This window comes from Nannobrachium achirus (genome assembly GCF_963921795.1).
Source record: "Nannobrachium achirus genome assembly, chromosome: 8".
Lineage (NCBI taxonomy): Eukaryota > Metazoa > Chordata > Actinopteri > Myctophiformes > Myctophidae > Nannobrachium > Nannobrachium achirus.
In genome coordinates, this window is record NC_137817.1 from 36,789,981 (window position 1) to 36,817,470 (window position 27,490).

Genomic DNA, 27,490 nt, shown 5'->3' on the forward strand with positions numbered 1-27,490 from the left:
TATGTAACTTATATGTCATTTTCAGATTCATATATGTGCATATATGTTGCATATATGTCATACTTATCTGCATATATGCAGATAAGTATGACATATATGCAACATATATGCCATATCCAGGTTCATATATGTAGATAAGTATGACATGTATCTAACATATATATACCATATTCAGATTGATATGTGCATAATATATGTAGATAAGTGTACTCTGTATTATCCTGGATGTTGGACCAGGGACCCCCACGGCAGTCCTTGAGGTTCCAGAAAATGTAGTTAGGTCTAAGTTCAAATGAGAGTGAGAGCAGCAGCATACAAAATGAAACCAAATGGACCCTTACAGGTATTTCACTCAAGTGTAAAAATGTAAACAAATGGACTGGGACAGATGCTTTTGAGGACCTTTAATAGCTAACACTGCTATGGGATGAACTACTTCATAGAGTTCCAATTCAGAAGTTGGCTAACAATTCTAAAGGACAGCCTACTCTAAAAGTAACTAACTTTTTTTTTTAAATGTAGCCAGTCATTAGTTTTTGCTGACCATGGTAAACATATTTACATGATACTGAATTGATACTGTCATATTGACCATATGCTGACATGTCATATCCAAACCTGGTTTACCTAATTAAATGCCGCCAATGCGGTATTCGTTATTTGGGTGAAACAAAAAACTCACTTCAGACACGCCTGGCCCAGCACCTTTATAACATTAACAACCACCTCGAGTCCGATACGGCCCTAGTTACCCATTTCCTGTCACATGGCCCCCACAACCTCCACATCCTGGTCCTACAGCATAATCCCCTGTGGTCCCCTACACAAAGGAAGAGGCAGGAATATCTCTGGATCCAACGGCTCGGTTCTAGGACCCCTAAGGGGCTCAATGAGCGTTAGCCCTATCCCATCACCGACCCTGGTCAATCTCGCCCTGCCTGGCACCCTATTCTTAACTTGATCTTGGACCTTGAACCCTTGGACGGTCACATGGAACTTTAACCTTTGCGTTTTGATGTTTGGGATCCCTAAGGAACCCCACTCGGATAGGGGTATCTAATTTCCAGATATGATTATGGACCTTGTCTGATCATTATACAGTTTCCAGTGGGCTATGTTTTTGTGTATATATTGTAAATAACTAATATAATGACCAATTGTACCTTTTATTCTGATATTATTCTTTATTGTCAAATTAAAATCCTTCTGTGTTTTTTTTCCTTTACACACCCATCCATAGAACCCCATATATGGTTATTATCATCTTTAATCCAATATTAATTTCCCTTTTATTGGTCGGGTGTTGTACATTAAGTGTTATTCTATATTGATGTTTTGATCCTCTGAATGGTTTAATTAACGTAATTGTGACCCCAATTGGATTGGTTATTTCACATTTAAAAACCCAGGTTTTCTACACTAGGTACTATATGAGGGTGGTCACTCTTACGAACTTATCCAATACTTTAACCTTTACTTCTCACTGAGGTCCACTTTAGCTTATATCTCCACTTACCACTTACCTATACTTCAGCTTTAACCCTAATTCTAACTCTAAAACTCCCATATAATTATCGGCTCAGGGCGTGTATCGTGCGCTTGCCCAGGCCTTACGGCCTGGGCATATATATAACGATTGCATCCACAACGGCTTCGTAACTCGTGCGGCGCTCCGCTGGCCTTCGCGCCGCTTGTAATGTCGTGGACAATAACTTCTATAACTCCAACCCTAACCCCAAAACCCTAGGTCCACAACCCTAACCTTAGACCCTTACCCTCTCCCTAATCCTAACCCTAACACAAACCCTAACCCTAACCTTAACCCTAATCCTAACCCCAACCCCTAACCCCAACCCTAAACCCTAACCCCAAACCCTAACCCAAACCCAAACCCTAACCCTAACCCTAACCTAACCCTAACTCTACCCCCAACCCTAAACCTAACCTCAGTAAACCTTATCTCAGTAACTAACCTGCCTTAACCCTAACCCTAACCCATTGGACATGTTCAGAACATTTGCTTGTGGTCTGCCAATCACCGGTTTGTTCCCCAGGGGACGGCTCTGCCCTCAAAATACCTAACCAGCCTGACCATGGCTCGAGTCAAAATGATATTCCAGGCACTGTCTTTCGATGTTTATTACTTCTCGGAGGGATCATTCTCCCATCATTCTCTGATCTCTGCCTTTACTCCAACCTTACCCTCACCATACTGCCTCTATCCCTACATATCCCTCTTCCTAACCCTACCCTAACCCTAACCCTAACCCTTTAATAGAGAAAGGTCCAATTAGGATACGGGACTCCAAGACGAGTCGTAGGATACCTCTCACGCCCTGGTGAGGCCTTTGGTTCATTAATTACAGACCTACTTCCGGTTTAATATTAGCCCCTCCCCCTTTCCATAAATCATAATCAAGATGCGGGACTCCCTGCGGATTCATTGGATACCTTCCACTTACCTGGGGAACCTATGGTTGTTGAGTTATTCTCAATTATATATAGCAGCCTTCTGATTGGCTTCCCTTACAAGCCCCTCCCCTTCATTTTGGATCCTCCCCTTTTGGTACAGAAAAGTTCAATCAGAATACGGGACTCCTAAACAAGTCATTTAGTACCACCCACGCACTTTTAGGACCTATGGTTCATTAATTACAGGGCCACCTCCGGTTTAACATAGGCTCCTCCCCCTTTTTTAATTAAGAAAGGTCCAATTAGGATGCGGGACTCCAAGACGAGTCGTAGGATACCTCTCACGCCCTGGTGAGGCCTTTGGTTCATTAATTACAGACCTACTTCCGGTTTGGTATTAGCCCCTCCCCCTTTCCATAAAAAGGTCCTATCAAAATGCGGGACTTCCTGCGGATTCATTGGATACCTTCCACTCACCTGGGGAACCTATGGTTGTTGAGTTATTCTCAATTATATATAGCAGCCTTCTGATTGGCTCTCCCTTACAAGCCCCTCCCCTTCATTTGGCTCCTCCCCTTTTTGGTACAGAAAGGTTCAATCAGGATACGGGACTCCCAAACAAGTCATTTAGTACCACCCACGCACTTTTAGGACCTATGGTTTGTTAATTACAGGGCCACTTCCGGTTTAACATAGGCTCCTCCCCCTTTTTTAATTAAGAAAGGTCCAATTAGGATGCGGGACTCCAAGACGAGTCGTAGGATACCCCACACGCCCTGGTGGTGCCTTTGGTTCATTAATTACAGACCTACTTCCGGTTTGGTATTAGCCCCTCCCCCTTTTCATAAAAAGGTCCTATCAAGATGCGGGACTCCCTGCTGCTTCACTGGATACCTTCCACTTACTTGGGGAACCTATGGTTGTTGAGTTATTCTCAATTATATATAGCAGCCTTCTGATTGGCTCTCCCTTGCAAGCCCCTCCCCTTCACTACCAATTAGGCCCTATCATAATGCAGGACACTCTGCTGTTTCATTCGATACCTCCCACTTTCCGATAGGACCTATGGTTGCTTAGCTACAGTCAATTATATATAGCAGCCTTCTGATTGGCTCTCCCTTGCAAGCCCCTCCCCTTCATTACAAAATAGGCCCTATCATAATGCGGGACACTCTGAGGTTTCATTCGATACTTCCCACTTCCCGATAGGACCTTTGGTTGCTTAGCTACAGTCAATTATATATAGCAGCCTTCTGATTGGCTCTCCCTTGCAAGCCCCTCCCCTCCATTACAGAATAGGCCCTATCATATGCGGGACACTCTGCTCTTTCATTCGATACCTCCCACTTTCCGATAGGACATATGGTTGCTTAGCTACAGTCAATTATATATAGCAGCCCTCTGATTGGTTCTTACAGACCATGGGAAACATCCTTTTGAACCATGGCAACACATCCCTCACCTGTCAACATGGGTGGCCATCTTGTCCCATTAACAGAGATTCAACACTTGAACAGGTAATGAACTACATATTCTCTCACTCTTTAGCTTTTTTAATTCATTTATACTATAGCGGGACACTTGTAATCTTCACAAAATGTTCCTTAGGGCCTTATCTACACTTTTTGGGTAAAAGGTTTCACTTTTATCCACTTTTTATAGCTTTAATTTACTTAATTTATGTTGTGAGGCCTAGCCTTAAAACTGCTGTGTCATGAAGCTAGCTGTTAGCACCAACTCCATTGACTTGTATGGCCTTAGCATTAGCATAGCTCAATGAACACAGGTACAGTCCCATACTTTGGGCCGTTATTCGAGCTACGGTGCAGTTACAGACTCATACTTGGTCTCATTTTAATCCCCCTTAAGTCCTCTACACTTATCTTATGTCTGTTTTGCCTTTACTGAGTTTTTGTTGCCCAAATCGTCGAGTGTTGTGCATACACACCTGTTCAAATCAGTGCTTAGAATGTAGATCTGCTCTTTTTGCTCTGTAATTTCTTTTACAGATTGTAGAACTTGGGTAATAGTTTTAGACTTAATTTTTGGACTAGTTAACCCCCTCTAGTCCCTCTTCAGTCCCCCCCTTAAATTTTCAAATTTTATTAACCCTTTATGGTATTTTAACTTGGATTGGTTTTCTATTGATTTCAATCTATTTTTACCACCTTTTAGACATTTTTACCCATAATATGTATTTTATACTAGCTTTCGGTTTAAAACCTTTACCTTATGATCCTCCCTTAACCCCTTTTAAATGTTTGACCTAATTTGCATAATTCATTAACCCTTTATATTACACCTCCAACGCTAATACTGTTTAAACTCCTGTATAACTCTACTTGTAAATTATTTAGGGGTTAATATTCTGTTAAGAAGGCATTATATAATAGGATATGATGTTTCAGGTTGATGATACTTCACTCGTCCCCTTCCTGACTCTGCTATTGTGTGTGTTGGGCGTTCCCTTTGGTAAGTTGGTAAGTTGCATTAGATAGTTTGGTATGATGGCTTACTGATCATTGCATCAAGTTCTCTGAGCCCGGAGTTTTGCTGTGTGATGATTGGTTTACCTTCAGGGAGTCGTGGCTGTGACCTTTGTAGGCTACAGTCTACGACTTTACCATTACGTCCCTTTTCATTAGCAGGGTAGGGGGTGGTTACTGATTGGTCTGAGTCACGTCCAATTGGCTTGCCAGTGAAATGGAGGTTCCCAATCCCACCCTCCTCATTAACTGGTGGAAGTAGCCTTGGTGCGTTGCTCAGATCTGGGTTTTCAGAGACCCTATGTCCTTATACTCAGCCTTTCACTCCCTTCGCGTGGGTGGTTCCTTCGTAACAAATGACACTCCACGACCCAAGCTTGTACAGTTTACAGTTTACAGTTTAGGCATTTAGCAGACGCTTTTAATCCAAAGCGACTTACAATAAGCAGAGACAACATCGCAATAATAAACAAGATAATAGGTCAGTACATTAACAGCAATATAACAATGTATTGCTGTAAAGCTACTAATCCTACTTACCTTAGCGTAACATACCTATCTTATCTACCCTTAACACATGAGACTCCAGGTCTTATACTGATTAGATTAACTCATTCTTACTTAGCGTATAGCTCTGAACTAATAATCACCTCTGCGGTGTTACACACCGGCTAATCTTACTCACCTTCCTTAACTTAACATACAAGACACTATGATTCATACTCGCGGTTCGATTAACTTAACCTTCCTTAACTCAAATACAATACAACTCTCTGTAAACTTATAGAACCATAATACAATACAACTCTCTGTAAACTTATAGATCGGCTGTTTCTATATATGAGATATAACATCACAAACCTGTAGGTCTTCTCAGTTCTACCGATACGAATGGCTACTCGTACCCTGCCTGTATATGTTACTTTCCAAAACTAATGCCATAATACTTAATTGGACATGGAACACACAGAGAAGGCTTGATCACCTTTTCTGGGCCAGCTGGTATAACAGGGTGTATAGTTAAAGGCCTGAAATGCCCAATGACGTACCAGTGACTACTGATGATTGTGTTCTAAAATTCTCACCATTCTGAGTATTATTAAATGGAGCCCTGGGATTGTATTTATTATAATGTACTGCATCACAAGATGCCCAAACCGCACAGACTTTCAAGACAGTCACAGTTACAACATGTACATAAATGTTTTCTCTCCTGATTTGATACTGAAAATGTATTTTCTGTTTACAAAAGAGATGTAGGAAAGGGGAGAGACCTGTTACTGAACACAGAATGCATAGCTATTAACATTTTTAACCAAAATAAAATCACTTTGTGTCAATTTCACTTGTGCATGCTGAATAACTTAAAATATGGACAGTGCTTAACTTGCATTATTGTTTTTGTTTTACAGATGGAACCACACAGGTGACACCAGCCACCTCTTGAAAGGCAAGTCTATTGGACATAGTGTAATTATTATTAATGTTGTCTATTACAGGAGTTCCCAAACTTTTTTGTCTCAGGGCACCCCATATATATATTTTTTTTTTAAATCCGAGGCACCCCTACATCATAATTTTCACTCCCAGCACCTTATATTTGTAGCATATCGTCGTTGTCGGGTGGAAACCTTGTATGTCCAAAACCTTTGCTTTTGTATTTATCTATAAAATGTACTAAACTAGTGAAAACAGCAGATCTTAATCAGCAGATCCACAAGCACACCGTTGTGTGCTTGTAGATTGTCTGTTTGCACTAGTTTTGTGCGATGGTCTTGTATGATGAAGCAGGGCAAAAGACGTACACATTTGAAACTTGGAGATGAAACGAGGTTTCTGCCCAACAGCGACAATATTTTTGTTTTAGTACCCTAACCCTATGTTGCGAGGAAAACATTGAGATAATAGCCATTTTGGCTAGAACTGACTGAAAATAACTTTATAATTCAAGTTTAAAATTATACTAAATATTTTTCAAGTATCCAAATAAATCCCAAATATCAAATTATCTCGCGGCACCCCTGGACTGCCGTCGTGGCACCCCAGGGTGCCCCATCACCCACTTTGAAAACCCCTGGTCTATTAGACTACAGACTAAATTCCTTTGCAGGTTTTCATTTATCACTTTTTTTTCTAAAGAAACCACAAAGAAGTTAAAAATTTCACAATGCTGTGAACCTTTGTTAAAATATTTGTCACATTTGCATATGTGTCCCAATCTCCCCAGGAGCCAGTCATTGCAATTTTTTTCATTTTCATTTTTTCATTTCATTTGAAAGCTGGGGATCATAGCTACAAAATGATATATTGGTTGTGGAGATTGACCCAACAGTATTGAAGATATGGCTTATAGAATGATGCCATGCTGAAATAGTACTTTTGAGATATTCAAGTTTTAAATAAATTTCTAACCTGCAATGACCTGACTCCGCCACATGGGGAGCAATCTTCAATTCAATCTTCAATTCAAAGAAGCTTTATTGGCATGAGAACACAAACGTTTACACAGTGGTGGAAAAAGTACCAACATTTTATAATAAAGTAAAGTATCAATTCTGCAATGTAGAATCACTCTGTTACAAGTAAAAGTCCAGAATAAAAAATGTACTTGAGTAAAAGTACAAAAGTATTGGTATCCAAATGTACTTAAAGTACCAAAAGTAAAAGTACAAAATGTTTGAAAATAGCAGATCTACAAGCTCACAACGCGTCGCACCGCAATGCGTTGTGAGCTTGTAGATCGTCTATTTTCAAATAGCCTTGGTATAACATAGGGCTAAAGTGGTTTATGTATGTTTTAAACTTTAGTTATTGCTCTCTAAAAAGATAATGCCACAACAGCATCTCAAGCATTATTGGGCTAAATGTAAAGACGCTACAGTGCGCCAACCGTGAAGCAGTTTAACCAATTTGCTACATACGTCTACACAAACGGTCAGATTACAAAGATAAATTGCTTAGTGAAGGCTCACAGATGTCACCATAGGGTACGCTCCAGCAGAATGTCCCGTAATGATCGTATTATTTAATGAGGAGCATTTTAATCCGATCGGTCGTCGTTTCCTTAAAAAGGTATTAATGTATCTAAGTGCAGTACACCTCGCAACCGATGGGGTCGCATGGCTGAAAAACAACAGAAAATGGCATCTGATCGGATTAAAATGCAGTTTATTAAACAATACGAAAGATACGGGTAATTCTGCTTGAGCGTACCATACTGTGACATCTGTGAGACTTCAGTAAGCACGTTATCTTTGAAATATGAAGGTTTTTGTAGACGTACGTAGCAAATAGGATTAACTGCTCAACACGAGGTTGAAGTGAACCTATTACGTGTGCAACAGGGCTAACTGTGCTAAATGTAGCATAATCAGTGTTTGTGTAACTTCAGCCAGAAGGATTATTTGACCTGATAATAAAACACAATCTACAGGCTTAACCGCCTCGCGTTGTGAGCTTGTAGAAGAGAGCAACAATAGAGTTGGGTCACGTTTTATTTGTTTATAGCCTGCAGCTAGCGCTGCAGCTAGCGCTAGCTAACGCTAGCTAGCGTTAGCCGTTAGCCACTCATAGCCAGTCAACCAGAATAGTCTACTCTAAAGTCAACTTTCCGACGGCGAGTGAACGATTGCATTCCATCCATGTTTTCTTGGCTGTCAATTTATTGTCCAAAAAAACAAACACCCTGAACGTTAGAATTAGATAGTTTAGGACGACACTGATCTATTCAATGCTAAGCTAACTCAGTGACAAAGGAAGCTTCCGCACCGGAGCATACGTCACAGACGTCTCCAGGCCGCTCCAGGATCATTTCACCAGCGTAGAAGAAGAAACAGCGGAAGTCAAGAACGGCGGAAGAATAATAAATAATAATACACAAAATCATACATTACGTGGTTAATAATTGTTCATTTGGAACACACGTGGCATTAAATTAATGGGATAAATACTGTGGGTTGCTTCGCTAAGTAATGGAGTCCCGATATTACCGCATTTGGCTACAAACGGCTAACAAAGGCTGGCTAGTTAGCATTTTAGCTAATATAAACTGGGAGGACTAACAGAATTATGTACCGATCTCTCACATTAATTAAAAAAAGTCTTATTTACATGCAGAGTTAAGCTCTGGCGTTTAAGTGAAATGTAGCCTAGATATTATGAGATGCTGTTGTGGCATAAAAAAAAAAAGAGCAAAAAAAAAAAAAAAAAACATTTTGGCTACAGGGAATAATGACAGTCCCCGAGATGACTAGCTGCTGGGGGTGCTGGGACACATATTGACATGACCAAAATTGGGACACCGGGGTTAAACGCAACAACAGGGATGAACATTATTGAACACCATGCGCTGGAATATCAGTGTATCAAGTGTGTACATCTCTCCTCTGATTTTAGATTTCTCGCCTGGCTCTGGTAGGAGGCACCAATTCAGAGAACCTGATCAGACGAATGTTGGCAACTCCCCTGACTAACGTCCTGGCCTGTCAGTTCAACTGGAAGACAAGCGTTGCAGCGGCAACAAGCCATTCAAGCAAACAACAATACAATTGGTGAGTATTCTCCCCTGCAAACTACTTAATAGCTTAGATTTATCAAACTTAAAGGAACATACATTCATTGAAACTAAAATAAACAACAAATTAACAATTGATCTAATAAGAAATATAATTACATAAAAAATGTGTGTTGAATATAGTATTTCAACTAACGGTAGTTACTAGCACAGAGTAGCAGGCATGCATGCACACACACGTGCGCGCACAAGTGACGTACACATGTCATCATGAATTTAGAAGGCCACCACTTAAAAAATCCATATCACACCACTGGGCGTGACTGCGTGATCCAGAACATAATTATGCTCTTTCTGAGCCATATAGTACAGAGTTTGAATGCTATAGCTGTAATATACTGTATTGCTTGTCTCCTCTCTGAAGAATAAAGCATGTAGCATGTGTTACTGTATGTACAGAGTGGTCTAATATAACAAGAATGGTATGGGATACTCGCTCATTCTTCCTCACTTCTTCCTTATTTTTTAATCTTGTCTTTCAGCTGCTGCTCGGAAGTTTGACCGCAAGCTGACCCACAAGGACTTCAGTGACACTGTAAAGAAGTGGCTGCGATATGCTCCAGAGCGCGAGGGAGGCATCCCAAGGAACCCAAGTGAAACTAACAAAGTCAATCGAACGCAAGTCAAACTTGGGGTATCCTACGACACTCTAATGTGTCTACCTCCTCATGGACAATACTGATATTTCAGGAACAATGGACTGCTGTTCTTGCGGTCACAATGAGTCAAATAATTACAGTTTAATGGATACTATAAGACTTGAAACGTCAAGCTGTTCTTGCCGTCTTCCTGCTGTGTTTGGTGTCTCCAGAGTTGCACTAATGGTTCTTACACACCCTCTATACTATTGGGTGTTTGTGTCATTTTATATTTGCACATTTGATGACAGTTTATAATTTAAGAGAGGCCCTGGGTTTGAGTGTTTTGTTTTTGTCATCTAGACAAACTTAATTTTGTGTAAGCCAGGGCATACAATTAAGAATGAGGAAGAAAGAGAATGCACTATATGGCACTAAAATAGTGTACATTTGTATGTTCTGTTCAATAAATGTTAATGACTTGTATGCCTGCATTTTGAGTTTCTTTTTATATATATATGAGGTATGCATACCTTCAGGAGCATGGGTAAATAAACATATTGCATAGTAATTCATTACATATATATTGCATATATAGTACATATATAATATATGTTCCATATATGTTGCATATATGCAACATATATGTCTAGGGGGTCCAATTTCAGGGATGTTCATATATGTTACATATATGTTACATATATGTAATTCATATATATTACACATATATTACATATATATTACATATATATAACATATATGTATTTCATATATGTACATATATCTTACATATATGTTAAGACATATATGTCACATATATGTGACACATAGGTCTTAACATATATGTAACATATATGTTCTTTCCATGTGGGGCCACACAAATCACAATGCTGTGTTCAGTGTGGTGAAGTTGGCAATGTATTGAGCCATTCCATTTGGCCAAATGGAAATAGCGATGTTTATAAGTACTTCCAGATTCCACATGTCGGATATGCATCTTAGCCAATATCACAACTACAACAACAAAATAACATGTTATTCAAGGTGCTGGGGCTGACTCGGCTGAGACATTAATTTGCCTTTGCACGCGCACGCACACACACACACACACACACACACACACACACACACACACACACACACACACACACACACACACACACACACACACACACACACACACACACACACACACGCCCCGGCCCCCTACAGGTACTGTATGACAATGACTGTACAAGTCTGTAGCTGTCAAACTCGCTTCCCCATATTATAACTAAATAATATACATAATTACCGGTATATGGAAGCATTTGCACCCATAATTCAAATTAATGTTTAATCTTCAGTTTGTTAGCCAAGAATGTCTTTACTCAAAACAGCCTTTGTTTGTGTATTTATCTTTTTCAAATAAAAAGATTGAAACACAGTCTCAGTTTTATTTCCTGTTTTGGTTAGTGGCCAAGCCATGTGCAGGGTGTCCTAATATGTACAGTAAGCCTACAGGAAAACAACCTAGGGATCTCCATTTTTGATGAGACAAACTGTACAGTACAGCAAGCTACTCACAGTATTCTGAATTAAAATGTCCAATAATGAGGGGGGGGGGGGGGAGAGAGAATCTGTTTGAGTCATGTAATATCAGCGTAATTAACAAACTTTGTGATAGGTTGAGTCTAGTCTAGTCTGTGATTGGCTAGGTTGTTGTCTGGCAACCGCTGATTCTAGCTGATCTAATGAGTTTTAGATAAATTAGTAGAACACCGGTCTTTGTGTATTCGAAAACTCAGTTATCAAACTAGTTTTAGAGTTAAAACCCTCCATCTGCCAGGCCAGCCTATACGTTGTATAAATATTTATGTTTATTATACATAATAACAGAATCTCTAACCGTGGACTGATGCCCTGATGCAGTGGTGTAAAGAAAGTTACATTTACTCAAGTACTGTACTTAAATACAAATTTGAGGTACTTTTACTTGGGTATTTCCAATTTTCAGTACTACTTTTACTTCTACTCCACTGTATTTCAGAGACAAATATCATACTTTTATTCCACTATATTATTTGAAAACTTTAGTTAGTGTGGTTGCCAGGGCAACCACATTATTACTCTGGGGAATTTTGCAGTTTTTACAACTCTTAGTCTCATTGACTTGAATGGGAAACTCCATATATAGTGAGTAACTTTTAGGTATCTGACTTTTCCCATTGACTTTGAATGGGAAACACCATATATAGTAAGGTAACTTTTAGGTATCTGACCTTTCCCATTGACTTTGAATGGGAAACACCATATATAGTGAGTAACTTTAACGTGATGTAAGAGTAAGGTAACTTTTTAGGCAACCACACTCGCAATTTCCCAAATTGCAATTTCTCTAGTTACTATTACTTTCCAGATTTAGATAATATTACAAAACATACATTAACCTCTTCAGGCCCATATGCATTTGGGGCATTTGAAAATAGACAATCTACAGGCGAGCTTGTAGATCTGCTATTTTCAAATGCCCCAAATGTATATGGGCCTGAAGAGGTTAATGTATGTTTTGTAAACTTGAAATTGGACATTCTGCATATTTTTACTTTTGGTACTTTAAGTACATTTTGATTCCAATACTTTTGTACATTTTTAATTCCAGACTTTTACTTGAAGTATTTCCACATTGCAGTATTGGTACTTTTACTCAAGTAAAAAGCGTGAGTACTTTTTCCATCACTGCCTGACATTAACCAATCAAAGCAGTGCTGTGACCCTGGCCTTTCGGGATAGAGGATTCCCTGCCTACCCACCCCTTTTCTCACGAGTGGCTCCACGCAGAGCCAATCACACGACATCTGGGATGACGCTGTGCCGAAACGACCACGCGATTGGTCCGATGCCCTCCTCCGTGTAATCCCATGGTCGAGGAGTAGCTGCTGGGGTTTTGTTCACCATGTTGGATCAACTGCTTCGATCAGTGGCATTATTTGCGACCTGTAGTTTTTTATGGTCGCCTCAACGGCGACAGTTCCGAAACGTTTAGGGGCCGAAGCCGAAACCAGAGCCCTGCCGCTGCCAGTGCGAGCTGTCGGCTCCTCGGAGCATTAAACAAAGAGGATTCGGAGATAACAGGCTTCCATCACGAGTTGTCCGATTGGGTACCCTGCTGGCTTCTTCCTTCCTTCCGCGGTCCTGGCAGCAGAGCAACCATCCCGGCGAGAGAGTACAGCAATAAACCAATCACATTAATTATTGTGTACATTATTATATCATCATTCCGTTCCTGTGGATGTATGTCTCGGCAGCGCAAGTGGACGGTGTCTAAACAACGTTGGACATGCGGAAGGGAACCGATGAGAGGAAAATGAGTTGACTCTGCCTGGAAGGAGGATTTATTTTCGCGTTGGGATTAAAAAGCCAAAGGGGCTTTCGTCGTTTTGTCCAAAATGATGTGGATTTGTGTCCTCTCGGCCGGCTGCAGTCTGGCTCTCTGACTTCGAGTGGATGGCGAGGCCCGGAGTGTAAGCTGCGCTGTGGTGGTTTAGCCGAGGCCAGGCTACACCTCTGATTTATCTGGTCAGGAACCACGGTCTTCTTGGGACATTGCCACCGTTTAGGACATAACAGGCCTATGTATAACATCTGTAATCTCCCTTTTGCAGCACGACATAAAGCTGACCGACAGTGGGCACAGCTTCGGTGCTGGACAAGACCTCATGGCAAACTTGGCAGGATTTGAAAGATGAAGGCACTGTTGTTTCCCATGTGACATTGTTTAGATAACCCTTTCTACAAAGAAGAAGGGAAAGTGAATATTTGTTTTTCTGGTCCCAGGGGGGAGAGGGAGATGCCACTTTGAACATGAGGGAAATCTAGTTGTGGCGTTGAGGGGGGTGAGGGTTGTTTACTCTCTGCATATTTTGCTTTTCATCACATTTGACAGGTGCACTCACTGTTAGGCCTATGTAGTCGAAGTCAGACTTGCATAGTGTTCCCCCTAAATGATCACGACATGCCTTCCGTTAGCAGCCAGGGCTGCACAAGCCGAGTGGTGTGCAAGCTGGGAAATTAATTTCCAGGAAGTGGGTCAAACCCTTGGAGGCTTAATGATAAGGTGGTAGATGAGAGAGGGTTTCGTGTGTCTGGCAAAGATTTGAAACAACTGATAAGTTTGATCTTTTATTTTTTTATTTTTAGGCAAATCCATTTTTACATCTCTTTTTAAATGTTTTGATGAATCGAGATACTGCAAACCATCCTGGGCAACGCTTTCCCCCTGGCCATTCATCTTCACTTTTGGAAGTGGTTTCTCTAAAGAAGGCGCACTTCCCCATCCTCCTCTCATCCCTGCCTCCTCCTCGTCCTCATCCTCTCCGCTCGTCCCCGCTGAGTGAATGGCTCTTTGTGGAGCGACTGCCACCAACACAGCGAAGATGATGGCTGCTTACAACGGTGGCTCCTCGGCCGTGGCTGCCCACCACCCTCACCACCACCACCACCAGCTGCCACATCTGCCCCCGCCGCACATGCACCACCACCACCACACGGGCCAGCACCACCTGCAGCAGCAGCATCCCGGCTCCGCCGCCGCCGTCCACCCGGTCCAGCAGCAGCAGCAGCACACTTCCACGGCCGCCGCTGCTGCTGCGGCGGCGGCCGCCGCGGCGGTGATGCTGAACCCCGGTCAGCAGCAGCCCTACTTCCCCTCTCCCGCTCCCGGACAGGCCCCGGGACCCGCGGCAGCTGCAGCGCCTGCCCAGGTTCAAGCCGCTGCCGTCAAAGCCCACCACCACCATCACCACCATCCCCATCACCATCATCAACAACAGCAGCAGCAGCAGCAACACTCTCATCACTTACAGCAGCTGGATATCGAGCCCGACAGACCCATTGGCTATGGAGCTTTTGGGGTTGTCTGGTAAGTTGGCCTGCATTATTATTATTTCCGCCCGTGCAGTCGCAGCGTCACCCACCTGTGGAGCAGACAGCAGAGGAGAGTGACACGGTGCTGTCACTGTCGCTGGTAGCTCAAAAGCACACAAAGTTCAACCCCCGCAGTAGTCGATGTATCAACAGTTGTTCTGTTTCCTGCGGAAGTAAAGTAGGCTATGTCTTGGTGACACAGATCCTAAAGTCCCTCTCTCACTGTGAGTCACTTGTATTAAACTCTTGATTTCGTCACGCTGCCCAAGTTCGTCTCCACAATTCGTATATTGATTATAGTTTTGTTAATAATGCATATCAGTTGCATTCTCTTTGTTATAACTTTAATTATACCTTTATTAGCCAGCAGCACAGTGTTTCACGACAATACAACAACCTGAGAAGAATCAGAGAGAAATAAATTCAAGAGTAGGCCGCTATAGCAACAATAAAACAATTATATGTAATAAAACATATTTATTACAATATTAGTGATAATAGACATCAAGCCCAAGTGTTTGCAGATTACCCTTCACAAAAATGTAAACGTTTTATTTCCATAAGGATTACCATGGGTCAAATTATGATTCAAATTGAACAGCCTGCTCAGGGATATGAGAGCAGCACTTGGTTGACATTTTCAATAATAGTTTTTCATCAGCTGTTAAATATTTAACAGCTGTGTGGACACACACCTTTTATAGAGGATTCAGAAGGCTTGTAGTTGGTTTGAACTGTGATATAGTCCATTTAATAACTGAAACATTTTCAGAGTTGCTGGAGGTGAAGGGCACTTCCGTTTATATCACTAGAAGGACGTAAACCTGTATTTAATTTAAAAGAAATTACGGAACAACTTATGCTCTTGAGATCGAAACAGACTCTTAAGTCTGTTGTTGTAGCCTACAATTGCATAATAACTACAAAAATTAATTCATGTCAGCGCATTTGATAACACCAGTCATTTCACATTGCAATACAAGTTATTAATGTTTCTGTTATACAGTAAATGATTCAGAGTGCAGATGCAGACTTATGAAAAACTGATTTGTTAACTGATTTATTAGGCTTGCAGAACACAACACTCTGTTAACAAGTAGTCACACCTGAAATATAAAGAACGTGCAGCGTAGAGCAGTCGAGTGCTCCTGTATTTCTCCCAGGTATTATTCTCTCTGATGCAAGTTGTCCCTGTTGAGCACCGACAAGCCCTTCTTCCTACTGTTGGCTGCAGCATGCAGACTTCTCTTTAGCTCTGTTAATAACAAGTGTCTGCTTTCACTGCTGAATTATTTCAAACAACATCAAAGTAAAGATGTAACATTTACTTTAACATAGTTTCCAACTTTCCAACTCCAACGAGACCCTTTTAAATATTACTCCGAAAACACAGATTGAATCATCTCAACTCAATCAGCACAAAATGATTTTACAGCTTCATATTCAAACATTAATATTATAGAACAAATGATCCGCTAAAATTTCATTTAGATATTGGATCGATGGAAGATTGTGTGTGTGTGTGTGTGTGTGTGTGTGTGTGTGTGTGTGTGTGTGTGTGTGTGTGTGTGTGTGTGTGTGTGTGTGTGTGTGTGTGTGTGTGTGTGTGTGTGTGTGTGTGTGTGCACGCACAGACTGCACACATGGGTGGATGTTTTGTGTCTTTGTAATGGCTGTCTTATTACTACTGTGGTTAATTAGTTGTTCATGAGCCTTTGTTTCAGCATTAGTCATAGGTGCACGTGTCGGGCTTCCTAGAACATCCCAGGCCGTTATAGGCTGCTGCCATCTGGTTGTCTCTCTGATCCTATTTGGAAGGTTTACTGAGGCTCGTGCAGGGAGGGCTGGAGCAGAGAGCAGTAGGACGGACAGAATGCTACTTGATGTGAAATGAAACAAGCTCTTTTAAAGATGGGCAGCTGAGTCCCATTAGGGCACAAAGATCACCTGCACTCACACTCCCTTTTGGTTATTTTTATTTTGTTTGGCACAGGCAGAAGCTTACAGACGCGATTTAGCAGAGTCTTCTTTGGCATAAGGAGTCACTTTTTAAAGGAGACCTGAGTGCTCGGTTTTGAAGTTATATTCGATAGTCAAGTCCCCACCGTTCAGTTTATTAGACGTACTGAGAAGAAAGAAAAGGGAAAGAAAGGTATTGTCAGGATCTGATCCTAGAACAATGTAGAGTGCTTAAACACCTGACCCTTGAAGGATACACGAGCGAAGGCAAAACGGAACTTAGTTAAGAATACCGTTCTATGTGGAGATTGCATGTTCTCCCCGTGTCTCCTAGGGTAGGTAGGTACCCTCACAAAAAACATGCAGTAATCCTGGTCTCTATACTGCCTCCCCCTGGCCATGATGGCTGATGGAGGGGAAAGGAACTGGTTGGAATAACGTGTTCCTTCCACGCGCTAGGTCCAACCTGGGAATCTCTCCCCTGTCAGGTGAAAAGAAGCAACTTGGACTCCTCGTGCATAAAAGGAAGCATGAGGTCAGTCCGTTACCTCCCGAGGTTGGCCGAGGGAATGTAGCACCTAAAATGGGTTACAAAATTGTGGGATAAAAATTAAAAAAATAATAATAAGAAGAATACAGTTCTGTTTAGAAATTAACTACTGATCAAAGAAGCTGAAACAAATATGTCCAGTCAAAATTACTAATTGGTGGGGTTGTGCATCCACTCCCTTATAATTAGATAAGTATTTTGAGAGTTCTCTAGTCTAGAGCCCATCTCCAAAAGCGCTTTAACTTCTGCCCGTAATACCACAACTTACAAATGTTAAAATAATAGTATATGTATGTATATTCACTGATTCTTGAGAGTCGGGACAAAACACTTTCTGAAAAGCTTTTTTTGAAAATTCCCACTATGTTGATGAAAGTTATATATTCACAACAAAATATTTTGAGAGTTCTCTAGTCTAGAGCCCATCTCCAAAAGCGCTATAACTTCTGCCCATAATGCCACAACTTACAAATGTTAAAATAATAGTATATGTATGTGTATATATATGTGTTTGTATATAGTATAAACAATAATTTCCCCGGCAGCTTCCTCATGTCTTGCTGGTTTCAACCGATGACTGACAGCTCTGTTGTTGCATTGTTCATCCTTCAGCCATTTCTGATTCTGATCAGTTCATCCTGGCTTGCATCCCTACTAATAAGAATTCCAATAAGAATTTCTCCCTCAAAAATTACAATTGTGTGCTTTGAAAATGGAAATGTCTTGTAAGATGGTGTGATTGTGGTCTGCATAATGTGTCAAAATATCAGCATTGACTGAATACAAGATGCTGCAATGTTGTTTTTTGTTTGTTTTTTCCCCAATATAACACTTGCAGATGGAGTTCGCGCTACACTTGTGCAAAACTCTTATCCAGAGTGACTTGCAGAGTTCAAGATCAGAGTAAATGACCTAAACTTTAGTCAGCCAACAAACAACAAGGAAGAGTAGGCGGTCAAGCGTTCCAAACACTGGAAGTGCTACAAAGTAACTAGGGTAGCAGGTAAACATCAAACCTATAGATTAGATAACATACAAGCTAATAGCACAGGTCTTTTCTAATTAATAATATACTAAACTTTATTTGTATAGCACTTTTCAAAAGCAAAGTAACATGCCTACATTTGGAAAATGCCTACCATATCCTCCGGCGACTGTACAAGACTTGGACAATACTTTTATAAGACTAGAGTCTGGCACCCTCTCACACTAGAAGACTTAGGAAATTATTTGAAAATACAGCTTGTCATAGATTATTACATTTTGACTGGGGATATTGCTCTGTAAGAATACAACACTATTTGCAAGAATACAGCAAGGCTGAAATCACATACTGTAACTGCAAGCTAGATCATGCTAGCTACTATCAGTATGCTATTTTTCAACATAACTTTGATTTTAATTCCAGACATTAATCAAGTGGTATCACATTCCACAAAATGTAAAAAAAAAAGTTCCCCATCTTGTGACAAAGCAGAAGTACTACTCATAAATAATAAAGGCATTTGTAGGCGGCAACACCAGCAAGACTAATGCCATGCGAGAACATTATAACGTTTGATTTGATCTGCCATTATTTTATTTCGACATTGGGAAATGTGTTTGCGGCAGTGTAATTATTTGTTGTCCGAGCTGGCATATCCTGGCTAGCATCTTCATTCACTGTTGATACTTAGACTGTACACATATTCATTCATATATATTAATTGTTGAATGTTGATATACCGTACATTTATTCATATATTCATTGTTTATAGATTGCACATATAGTATATTCATTCATATATTCATTGTTGATAGACTGCACATATAGTATACATATTCATTCATATTCATTGTTGATAGACTAGTCCTATTTATTCATATATACATTGTCAGACTCTTAACAGTATCCATTCTAGGGATGGGACGATTATATTATCGTTATCGTGATAAAAAACACTCACAATAATCGTATTGTGGAGATTAAATTTATCGTGATATCGCCCTCTGTCATGCACTGGTATCAATTCACATTTTCTTTGCCGAGCTGCATATCCGGTACCACTTAAACCCTCGGCCTCTATAATTGGTAAAAGGTACTTAATAATATACGTACTTGATACAGTCTTTTTTTCACTCTCTATCAAATGTCTTTGCCAAAAAATAGCCGATCTACTAGCTCACAAAGCGTCACGCTGTGATGCGTTGTGAGCTTGTAGATCTGCTATTTTTTGGTAAATGTTCCGCCCCAGGATAAAAGATTTCGATTATCGTGATAATATTGTAAATCTATCGTAAATTTATTTTGTCACAATAATCGTGATATGACATTTTCATATCGTCCCATCCCTAATCCATTCAGAGTCACATTGCTGGCATTAGTCCCGGAATCCTAAACTCAAGCTTAACTAAACTTATTTACTTTGTTGTTGTTTTATACTTTTACTCTTACACATTCCTGTATTTCAATGTAGCTGTTTTGCGATGACACCTGAAATTCCCTCTCAGTATTATTCGCTGGTTATCTACAGTATCTGTCTATCTAGCACTTATGGCATAGCACCCAGTGTGGTGTATTGTGCGGTGACAATCCATAGCAAGTCATTTTGTTGCAGAATTGCCGGGGGGGGGGGCTTCCGGTATTTAAATCCACCCACCATGCATTCCACAGGATGTTGCTGCACTCTGACAGCGTACATCTGTGCACGTGCCTTATTGAGGGACGCTTGAGGTCACTGTGAGTTAGCCATGAGGTTCATCAACTCGCCACTGTCGGGTGGAAACCGTACATGTCCAAACCCGTTCTTCTTTATCATTACAATAATCTAAAACAAGTGGAAATAGCCGATCTACAAGTACCCACCGTGCCTCGCTGCGCAACATGTCGTTCACGACATGTTGCGCAGCGAGGCACGGTGTGAGCTTGTAGATCAGCTGTTTTCATTACTTTCAGATCGGCTCAACACACTATGGGTTCAGATGGTAAACCGTATCCTCTGATGAAGGAAGTGAACATGGAGAGCAAAATTGTAACGGCTCAAAAGTTGTAGGGGTGGTGGATGGACCGTGACATATTCACTATTACACCGGGTTTGCAAAAAATAGATGTTTTATTTTGCAATAGGCGGTAGAAAAATAGTGTCTTTAAAAGACAGAAAAAGAAAAGCACTCATTATGTTTGTATCTAGATATCAAATGGCATCGGCTGGGTTGGCCTTTTTGGTTACAAAGGAGACATTATGAAAACATAACGTACTCGTTATTGATACCTGTAATTTCAAACATTTCTTTAAAATTTAAATTAAATGTATCTTTTCATTCCCTTTCATATCCTAAAATAAATATTGGTATGAATTAATTGGTATGAATTAAACAAATTACATGATGTTGATGATTAAATATACAGAGACATAATTACTGTATGCCTCTGTAAACCTGCTTGGTTGTGACAGCAACAGCAGTTCTCACCACTACTGTGCTCCATTTACTGCTGATCAGAGTAGCTTAAATAGCAATCCTCCTGGCCATGTCCTAGTAAGCCTTGCTCTAACACACACACACACACGTGCATCAAAACACTGTCTGGGTTAAGATAAGAACCGCCCGCGGAAGCTTGTGATTGGCTGAACCGGCTGTAGGGAGCGCTCCGCTGTGTTCACTTGGACCGCAACTAAGGTGCCGAAAGTCGGGGGGGACGAGATTTAGATTTACTATTCTGGACCCCTGGTTTACAACGTCTAACAGCGTTGAGTCGGCTCTGCTCATGCGACCTTCGCAACGCTCGACACGGCGACTCGTTCGCTACCGCTCGCTCGGCAGTGTCTCACGTGGCTCAAGGACGCCTGAGACGGCGCACCTCCGTCATCTCCACCGAAAACAAGCGCTCCTTTATCTTAACCCAGACGTTGTTTTGATACATGCCAAACACACACAAACACACACACACACACACACACACACACACACACACACACACAAACACAAACACAAACACACAGTACTCTCTTCTCTCTCTTCACTGTTAAGTCCACCTCTCCTCTGCCAGTCTCTTTATCTCAGCTACAGTATCGGTCTGACACTGGCCCAAAGAATTTTACTTTTTATTAAAGCACTTTGGGCTAAAAGAAAAATATTATTTATAATATTATAATTGCTACTTAACTAACTCCTTTCATCTCATCTAACAGCCAAACCAGAAAACAGGATCAATATCACAACACTATTTTAGATCTTTCTGTTTTATATTGTAATGACTTTCTTTTTGTTTTACCAATACAAAGGATCTATCTGAGAGACAGCCGCTGACAGCCGCTGACGCGGTCGTCAACGGCGCTTGCTGATCTATCTATCCTCCATGTATGCATCCTCTATGTGCTACTTGAAGATCACCTCTGTAGAAAGATAGTTTATTCAAGTAAAACAGGGATTGAATATAGTGGACACCTCATAACAAATACTGTGTTGAAGACCAATATAAAAGTTAATGTTGGTGTCCGACTCGCAGCAGTGGTGTAAAGTAGCTAAGCACGTTTACAATTTTGAGGTATTTGTACTTTCCTTGAGTATTTCCAATTTCCAATACTTTTACTTCTACTCCACTACATCTCGGATCCAAATATTGTACTATTTGTACTCCATTACATTTATTTGAAAACTTTAGTTACTAGTTACTTTAGAGATATAAATTATAATATTATAAAACATACATAAACCATTTTAGCCTTATTTTATATTATACTGTGGCTATTTGAAAATTGACGATCTGCAAGCTTGTAGATCGGCTATTTTCAAACATTTTTGTACTTTTACTCTTGGTACTTTAAGTACTTATTGATGCCAATACTTTCGTACTTTTATTCAAGTACATTTTGAATTCTGTACTTCTACCTATAAACAGAGTATTTCTACATTGCAGTATTGATACTTTTACTTAAGTAAAACATTTGAGTACTTTTCTCACCACTGTGTCCCAGAAGCAACATGTTCAGGGCTTGGTGAGGCCTGACATTTGGCTACACCTGCTGCTACTGCTACTGGGACCTTAACCACTCACAAGCTGCAGAGCCTCATGGTCTAGTGAAGGGTGGGCTAAAGCGGATCAGACCTTTAGGCTTTGGAATGCCTGGGTAGAGGAGTGTAGAGTAGCAAATACACAGTTGTTAAAGCACATTCAGGGCCTGAAATTGGGGGTACGGTGATTCCCCCCTTAAATGGTTCAAATATTTATACACTTGGGTTGGGGGGGATACTGTTTGAGTTTTTTCACTTTACAACTTAGTCGTATGACTAATATGCAGCTTGTAGAATGGCTGTTTTCACCACCTAAGAAATGTTTTTGTTTTGAGTCTTTGAGAAACTGACTAAAATAATAAATGATTGGACACATTTAGGTAGATTATGTACTGTACCTCCTGCCTTGTATTGAACATACCGGTAACTAATTGTGTTTCTCCAAAGTAGGACATGACATGTTGTTATTTCAGATACTTTGTCCTGTGTTTCAGTTCAGTTTTATTTGTTTGCGGTCGGCACGCATCATCACCCCAAGGTGTCTCTGTACACCTCACAGTAGAAAATAACACAGTATCAAGAAAAAATACACATAAACAGGGATAAAAACACAGGCAGAAGACGCACGCACAAAAAAACATGGACAATGCAAACATTTGTTCCTGTTTAAGTGTGAGACGATTTGCGCACCACTGGGTTAATGAGGACCCAGGAGTTAATGACTTCCTATCTCTCCTCTCACACAGGTCGGTTACAGACCCCAGAGATGGAAAGCGAGTTGCCCTCAAAAAGATGCCCAACGTCTTCCAAAACCTTGTTTCCTGTAAGAGGGTGTTCAGAGAGTTGAAGATGCTCTGCTTCTTCAAACATGATAATGTGAGTAGCACCTGACCGTGTCCTGCACAGAAGCCTAGATCAGGGGTTTTCAAAGTGGTCACCCTGGGGTGCCGTGACGGCAGTCCAGGGGTGCCTCAGAAAAATAATAACTACATCAATATCACTTCACTATGTGAAGACCTGATTTGCACTGTACTTGATGAGTTATTTTTCCATCTACGGCCAACTCTCTTCACCAAAAAATAGCAGATCTACTAGCTCACAACGCGTTGTGAGCTTGTAGATCGGCTATTTTTGGTGATCTCCCCAGAATAGGGATGCTGGGGTTAAACGTCAAGTATAAAGTTATTTTCAGTCAGCTCTGATGGAAACGGATATTTCTCCGTGACATAGCCTACCGTATCTCAGGTGGAAAGATGTGCATATTTACGTTGCGTGATATGATGTAAGATTCTAAAAATGTACTGTGTAATTCAGGGGTGCCGTGAATGAAAATGTTATTAACAGGGGTGCCCTGAGTCAAAAAAGTTTGAAAACCACTGGCCTAGATTATTTCCTCCTTCTGCAAAGTGTCTTCATTTAACCGTCCCTTACTTCAGATGCACTTGTTTCTGTGTTTTTCTCTTGTATTTTTCTCAAACACTTGACTCTGGTCCCTCCCATCTGTCATTCTGTGGTCTTTCGCCCTTCCTAAAATAATTTGTGTGACAGTGACTTGATTGACACAGGTACAATTCGTCTGATGTCAACCTCATCCTTAGGGACAGGTGTGAGCTTTTCATTCTCATAGGAGCATATTTCTTGGGAATACCCTAAAGCAAAGACCATAATCATAATGGCCCTCATTTATCGTACTTGCAGCGACTAAATACATGGACATAAGGACATTTCAATTCAATTTTCAGCAAATCAATCTGGCGTCAGTTTAATGTAAGCGTAGCCAGTCAAATCTTACATAGTCTCAGCTCGGGCTTGCAAATGTATTTCAGAAAATCTGAAAGGCATCTAAACATATATAAACATATTCACACATTCATAGGTAAATTCTGGTCATGAGGGACCTCAGCGGAGATTGGGGACAGATCACAGCCAAACATTACGGCTGGCAAGTTGCTTTCTCTGCAATATATCCAATTTGTGTACAATGGTACTAAGCAAATGGTAATTAAGAGACACTTTGATGTGATTCATAATGAAGATAATTATTGGTATTGGTCAATGACAGTCATTCGTTAAACGCAATTAGGACAATTAATCACCAAGTAGAATTAAGCACACAGGCCTCCGGTGTAGGGGACACACTACCATGTACACTAGAAGAAGTGTGCAAAATGATTCTGCCGTGGGGTTTCCATTCTAAAATATGTTTTTTTTGTTTAAATATTTGAGTTGAGAATAAGCTACTAATGGCCTCAGTTGTCTAATGTCTCAGACACGACAAGGTTATAATCTGCATTCTCTGCATAACCTACAATCTAAGATTAGCAGTACAAGTACTGCGGCACAAGAGGTTAAGATGTCGGCCAGCAAGGGCTCATTAGCATCCGCAACAGGCTCGGTCAGCACAGCTGAAGAGCTGAGAACAGTGGCATCATGGGTAAACCCTGGTTCAGACTCAATGAATGAGTCTGTGGAAAATCAGGGTGGATGTGTTGCAGAGGCAGAAACAAGAATCTCAGGCCCAGAGGACGATGCTAAAAATAAAGTGTTGTTGAAGGCTAGAAGTGACTGATTTATACTTCCACTGCTGTTGACCGCATCAGTGATTTTTTTCTTTTTTTTCTTTTTTTCCCCTCCCAGAACAAATTCTTCTGACATCCTTTAATGACACAACGTTGGTCTTCTGAAGTTCTGACGTTTATATCTTCTTGGCCCCTCAAGTCATAAACTCGAGATAAACTAAAATATTGCAGGATGAGATATTTAAATGGCGACCGTTTGCAGCCACCACATTTATGCCCTACCATTCTTACACTGAGCTGTGTGATACATCGCACATGAACCCTGTCATGAGATTATTCCTGCAGTCGGATCTGCGCTGGTTTCTGTGTTCGATTGATGAATGGGAGCCAACACTGAGTGTGACTTCTGCTTAAGAGGAGGAACTTGATGTTCCGTGTTGAAATCAATGGCTACTGATGCGTGAAATGGTAGAAAACTAAAAGTATATTTCATGCAGAAATTGATATTTTATTATTCTATCCTGCAAACAGAGTTGAATGGAAAACAGGAAGGAGGATAATGAAACATCATTCTGAACATAGGTTTACAGCCTGGTGTCACAGCAAACCCCATCAGAATTCAACACTTCTCCAAGCCAGAAATATATAAATATCTGGCATAAAATTTAAATTTCCCAGTGTATTTTATGTGCTGATCCACAGGCCGTTTGGGGGGAATATAATGACATATTGTAATCAACTAAAATCAATTTCTAACAACATTTGGGGGCAACGACTCCCAATTGTGTTGAATCTCATTGTCAATGCTTGCTTCACACTGAGCAACATAATACAGTACATAATGTATACATAATGTATATAAAGGATACCTACTGCTTAGAATGCTTAGAAACCACTCCTTAACTCTTATTCTGCTTTGAACGTTCCTGTTCGCCCCAATTTTTCAGGTCGCGGCGCGCCAATACGGCGCTTGTTCGTTTACCTCGTCTGATGACTGTAAGCTGATGAGGGGTCGCCCGTGTACTGTAAACACATTTTCCGCGGTGATGGTGTAAAAAATCCATTATGCGTTAACATCAACGGAGACCAATTCACTTCCTTGTTGATTTCCTCTGGCCGTGAGGCTCTGTGGCCAGTGACTGGTCTGAATGTATGGCAACACATAACAGGCAAATTCACATTAAGTCTTGCATGACGCCGCCCTCTGCTGCCTGGCAGACCAAAGTGCACTATTGCACAATCAAAAAAAAATAATAATAATAAATAAATAAATGTCTGTCTATCTACTATAACGTTGCAAAGGTAAGCCGCTTTTTGATGGCACCAGACCCAATAAATAAATAAATAATCTGGCAGTAGTAGAGTTAAAGACAAATAAGGAACTGGAACACATGGTCAGATTGGAACTATCACAAGAATCTTTGTTTTGATTTAGCAGTAAAACTGTTGTATCTTCATCTTAGCGCGCGCGCACGCACACACACACACACACAGAATCCGAAGGGGTTTAACTTGGACTTGTTCTCTGTCCACAGGTATTGTCTGCTCTGGACATTCTACAGCCTCCACACATTGACTACTTTGAGGAGATGTATCCTTCACTATTGCATTTGCCCAAACATTTACATCTGTCGTTGTTCGTGTCCTGTGTTGTGACTTCTGTATGAATGTGATCAGATTATCTCTCGCTGTCATGCTGCCACAAATACTACTCTATAAACTGATCTATTTGTGACCATAACATATTTCTGAGCTGATTGGGCTTCACGCTATTGGTAAGAATCTTGCAATGTTTGAAGTTGTAGGAATTGAAGCTTGCTCTGTGCTAGAACTCTTAACCTGACGGACACAGAAACACCAAAAACACAGTTTAATATGAGCAAAACAAATTGAGAGCTGAATTGTGGAGGCTATTCAAAGTTAAATGAAGCACAATCACAGTCATAGTGCTGTGGTGTTTGAATAATGGCAGGTAATTATTACTTTAATCCCTTCAATAGCTTCTCTGTGAGATTCACTTTGTTATTTTAGTAAACCTTGTTGCTTTCTTTTTGCCTTAACTAGCCATTGTACAGCTATGTGGTGACTGAATTGATGCAAAGTGACCTCCATAAGATCATTGTATCACCACAGCCTCTAAGCTCTGACCACGTCAAAGTCTTTCTATATCAGATCCTCCGAGGTAAGTTCTCTTGTACAGTAGGTCTCATTAAAAGAGCCTAAAAACACCTTAAATATTTTAGAAATGGTTCATCTTTCACTCAATAGGTGCAATTCCTGTCACAAGTAGATGATGTCATTTGTTCATGTCTGGTCCAGCTCTATGAATGCAAATGCTAATAAAAAGTATTTCAAATATTGCTTTGATGCTCATATTAACCTTAGGAATGGGAAGTATTACGTTTTTATTAGTATATATACATTCCATAGGGCTGTACCACACATGTGCACATGATCATGACATCATCAACTTGCGACAGGCGTTGTCTCCATTGAGTGAAAGATTATCTATGTAT

At 40.6% G+C, this 27,490-nt stretch overlaps 1 protein-coding gene and 1 long non-coding RNA gene across 2 annotated transcripts in view; both read left to right on the forward strand.

The window, feature by feature from the left end:
* The first annotated feature begins 41 nt into the window (after positions 1 to 41).
* On the forward strand, positions 42 to 10,535 carry LOC308289823. The gene is made up of 5 exons (XR_013962265.1): positions 42 to 3,929; positions 4,821 to 4,884; positions 6,311 to 6,348; positions 9,294 to 9,448; positions 9,954 to 10,535. It is a non-coding gene; the product is annotated as an uncharacterized lncRNA (long non-coding RNA).
* Positions 10,536 to 13,036: 2,501 nt separating this feature from the next.
* Positions 13,037 to 27,490, forward strand: part of nlk2 (nemo-like kinase, type 2) — a 30,326-nt gene continuing 15,872 nt past the window's right edge. The window contains exons 1-4 of the mRNA XM_080732286.1: positions 13,037 to 14,949; positions 23,202 to 23,331; positions 26,510 to 26,565; positions 27,050 to 27,156. Of these exons, the coding sequence (XP_080588412.1) occupies positions 14,426 to 14,949; positions 23,202 to 23,331; positions 26,510 to 26,565; positions 27,050 to 27,156 (817 nt within the window). The 5' untranslated portion in view covers positions 13,037 to 14,425. The remainder of the gene's footprint in view (positions 14,950 to 23,201; positions 23,332 to 26,509; positions 26,566 to 27,049; positions 27,157 to 27,490) is intronic.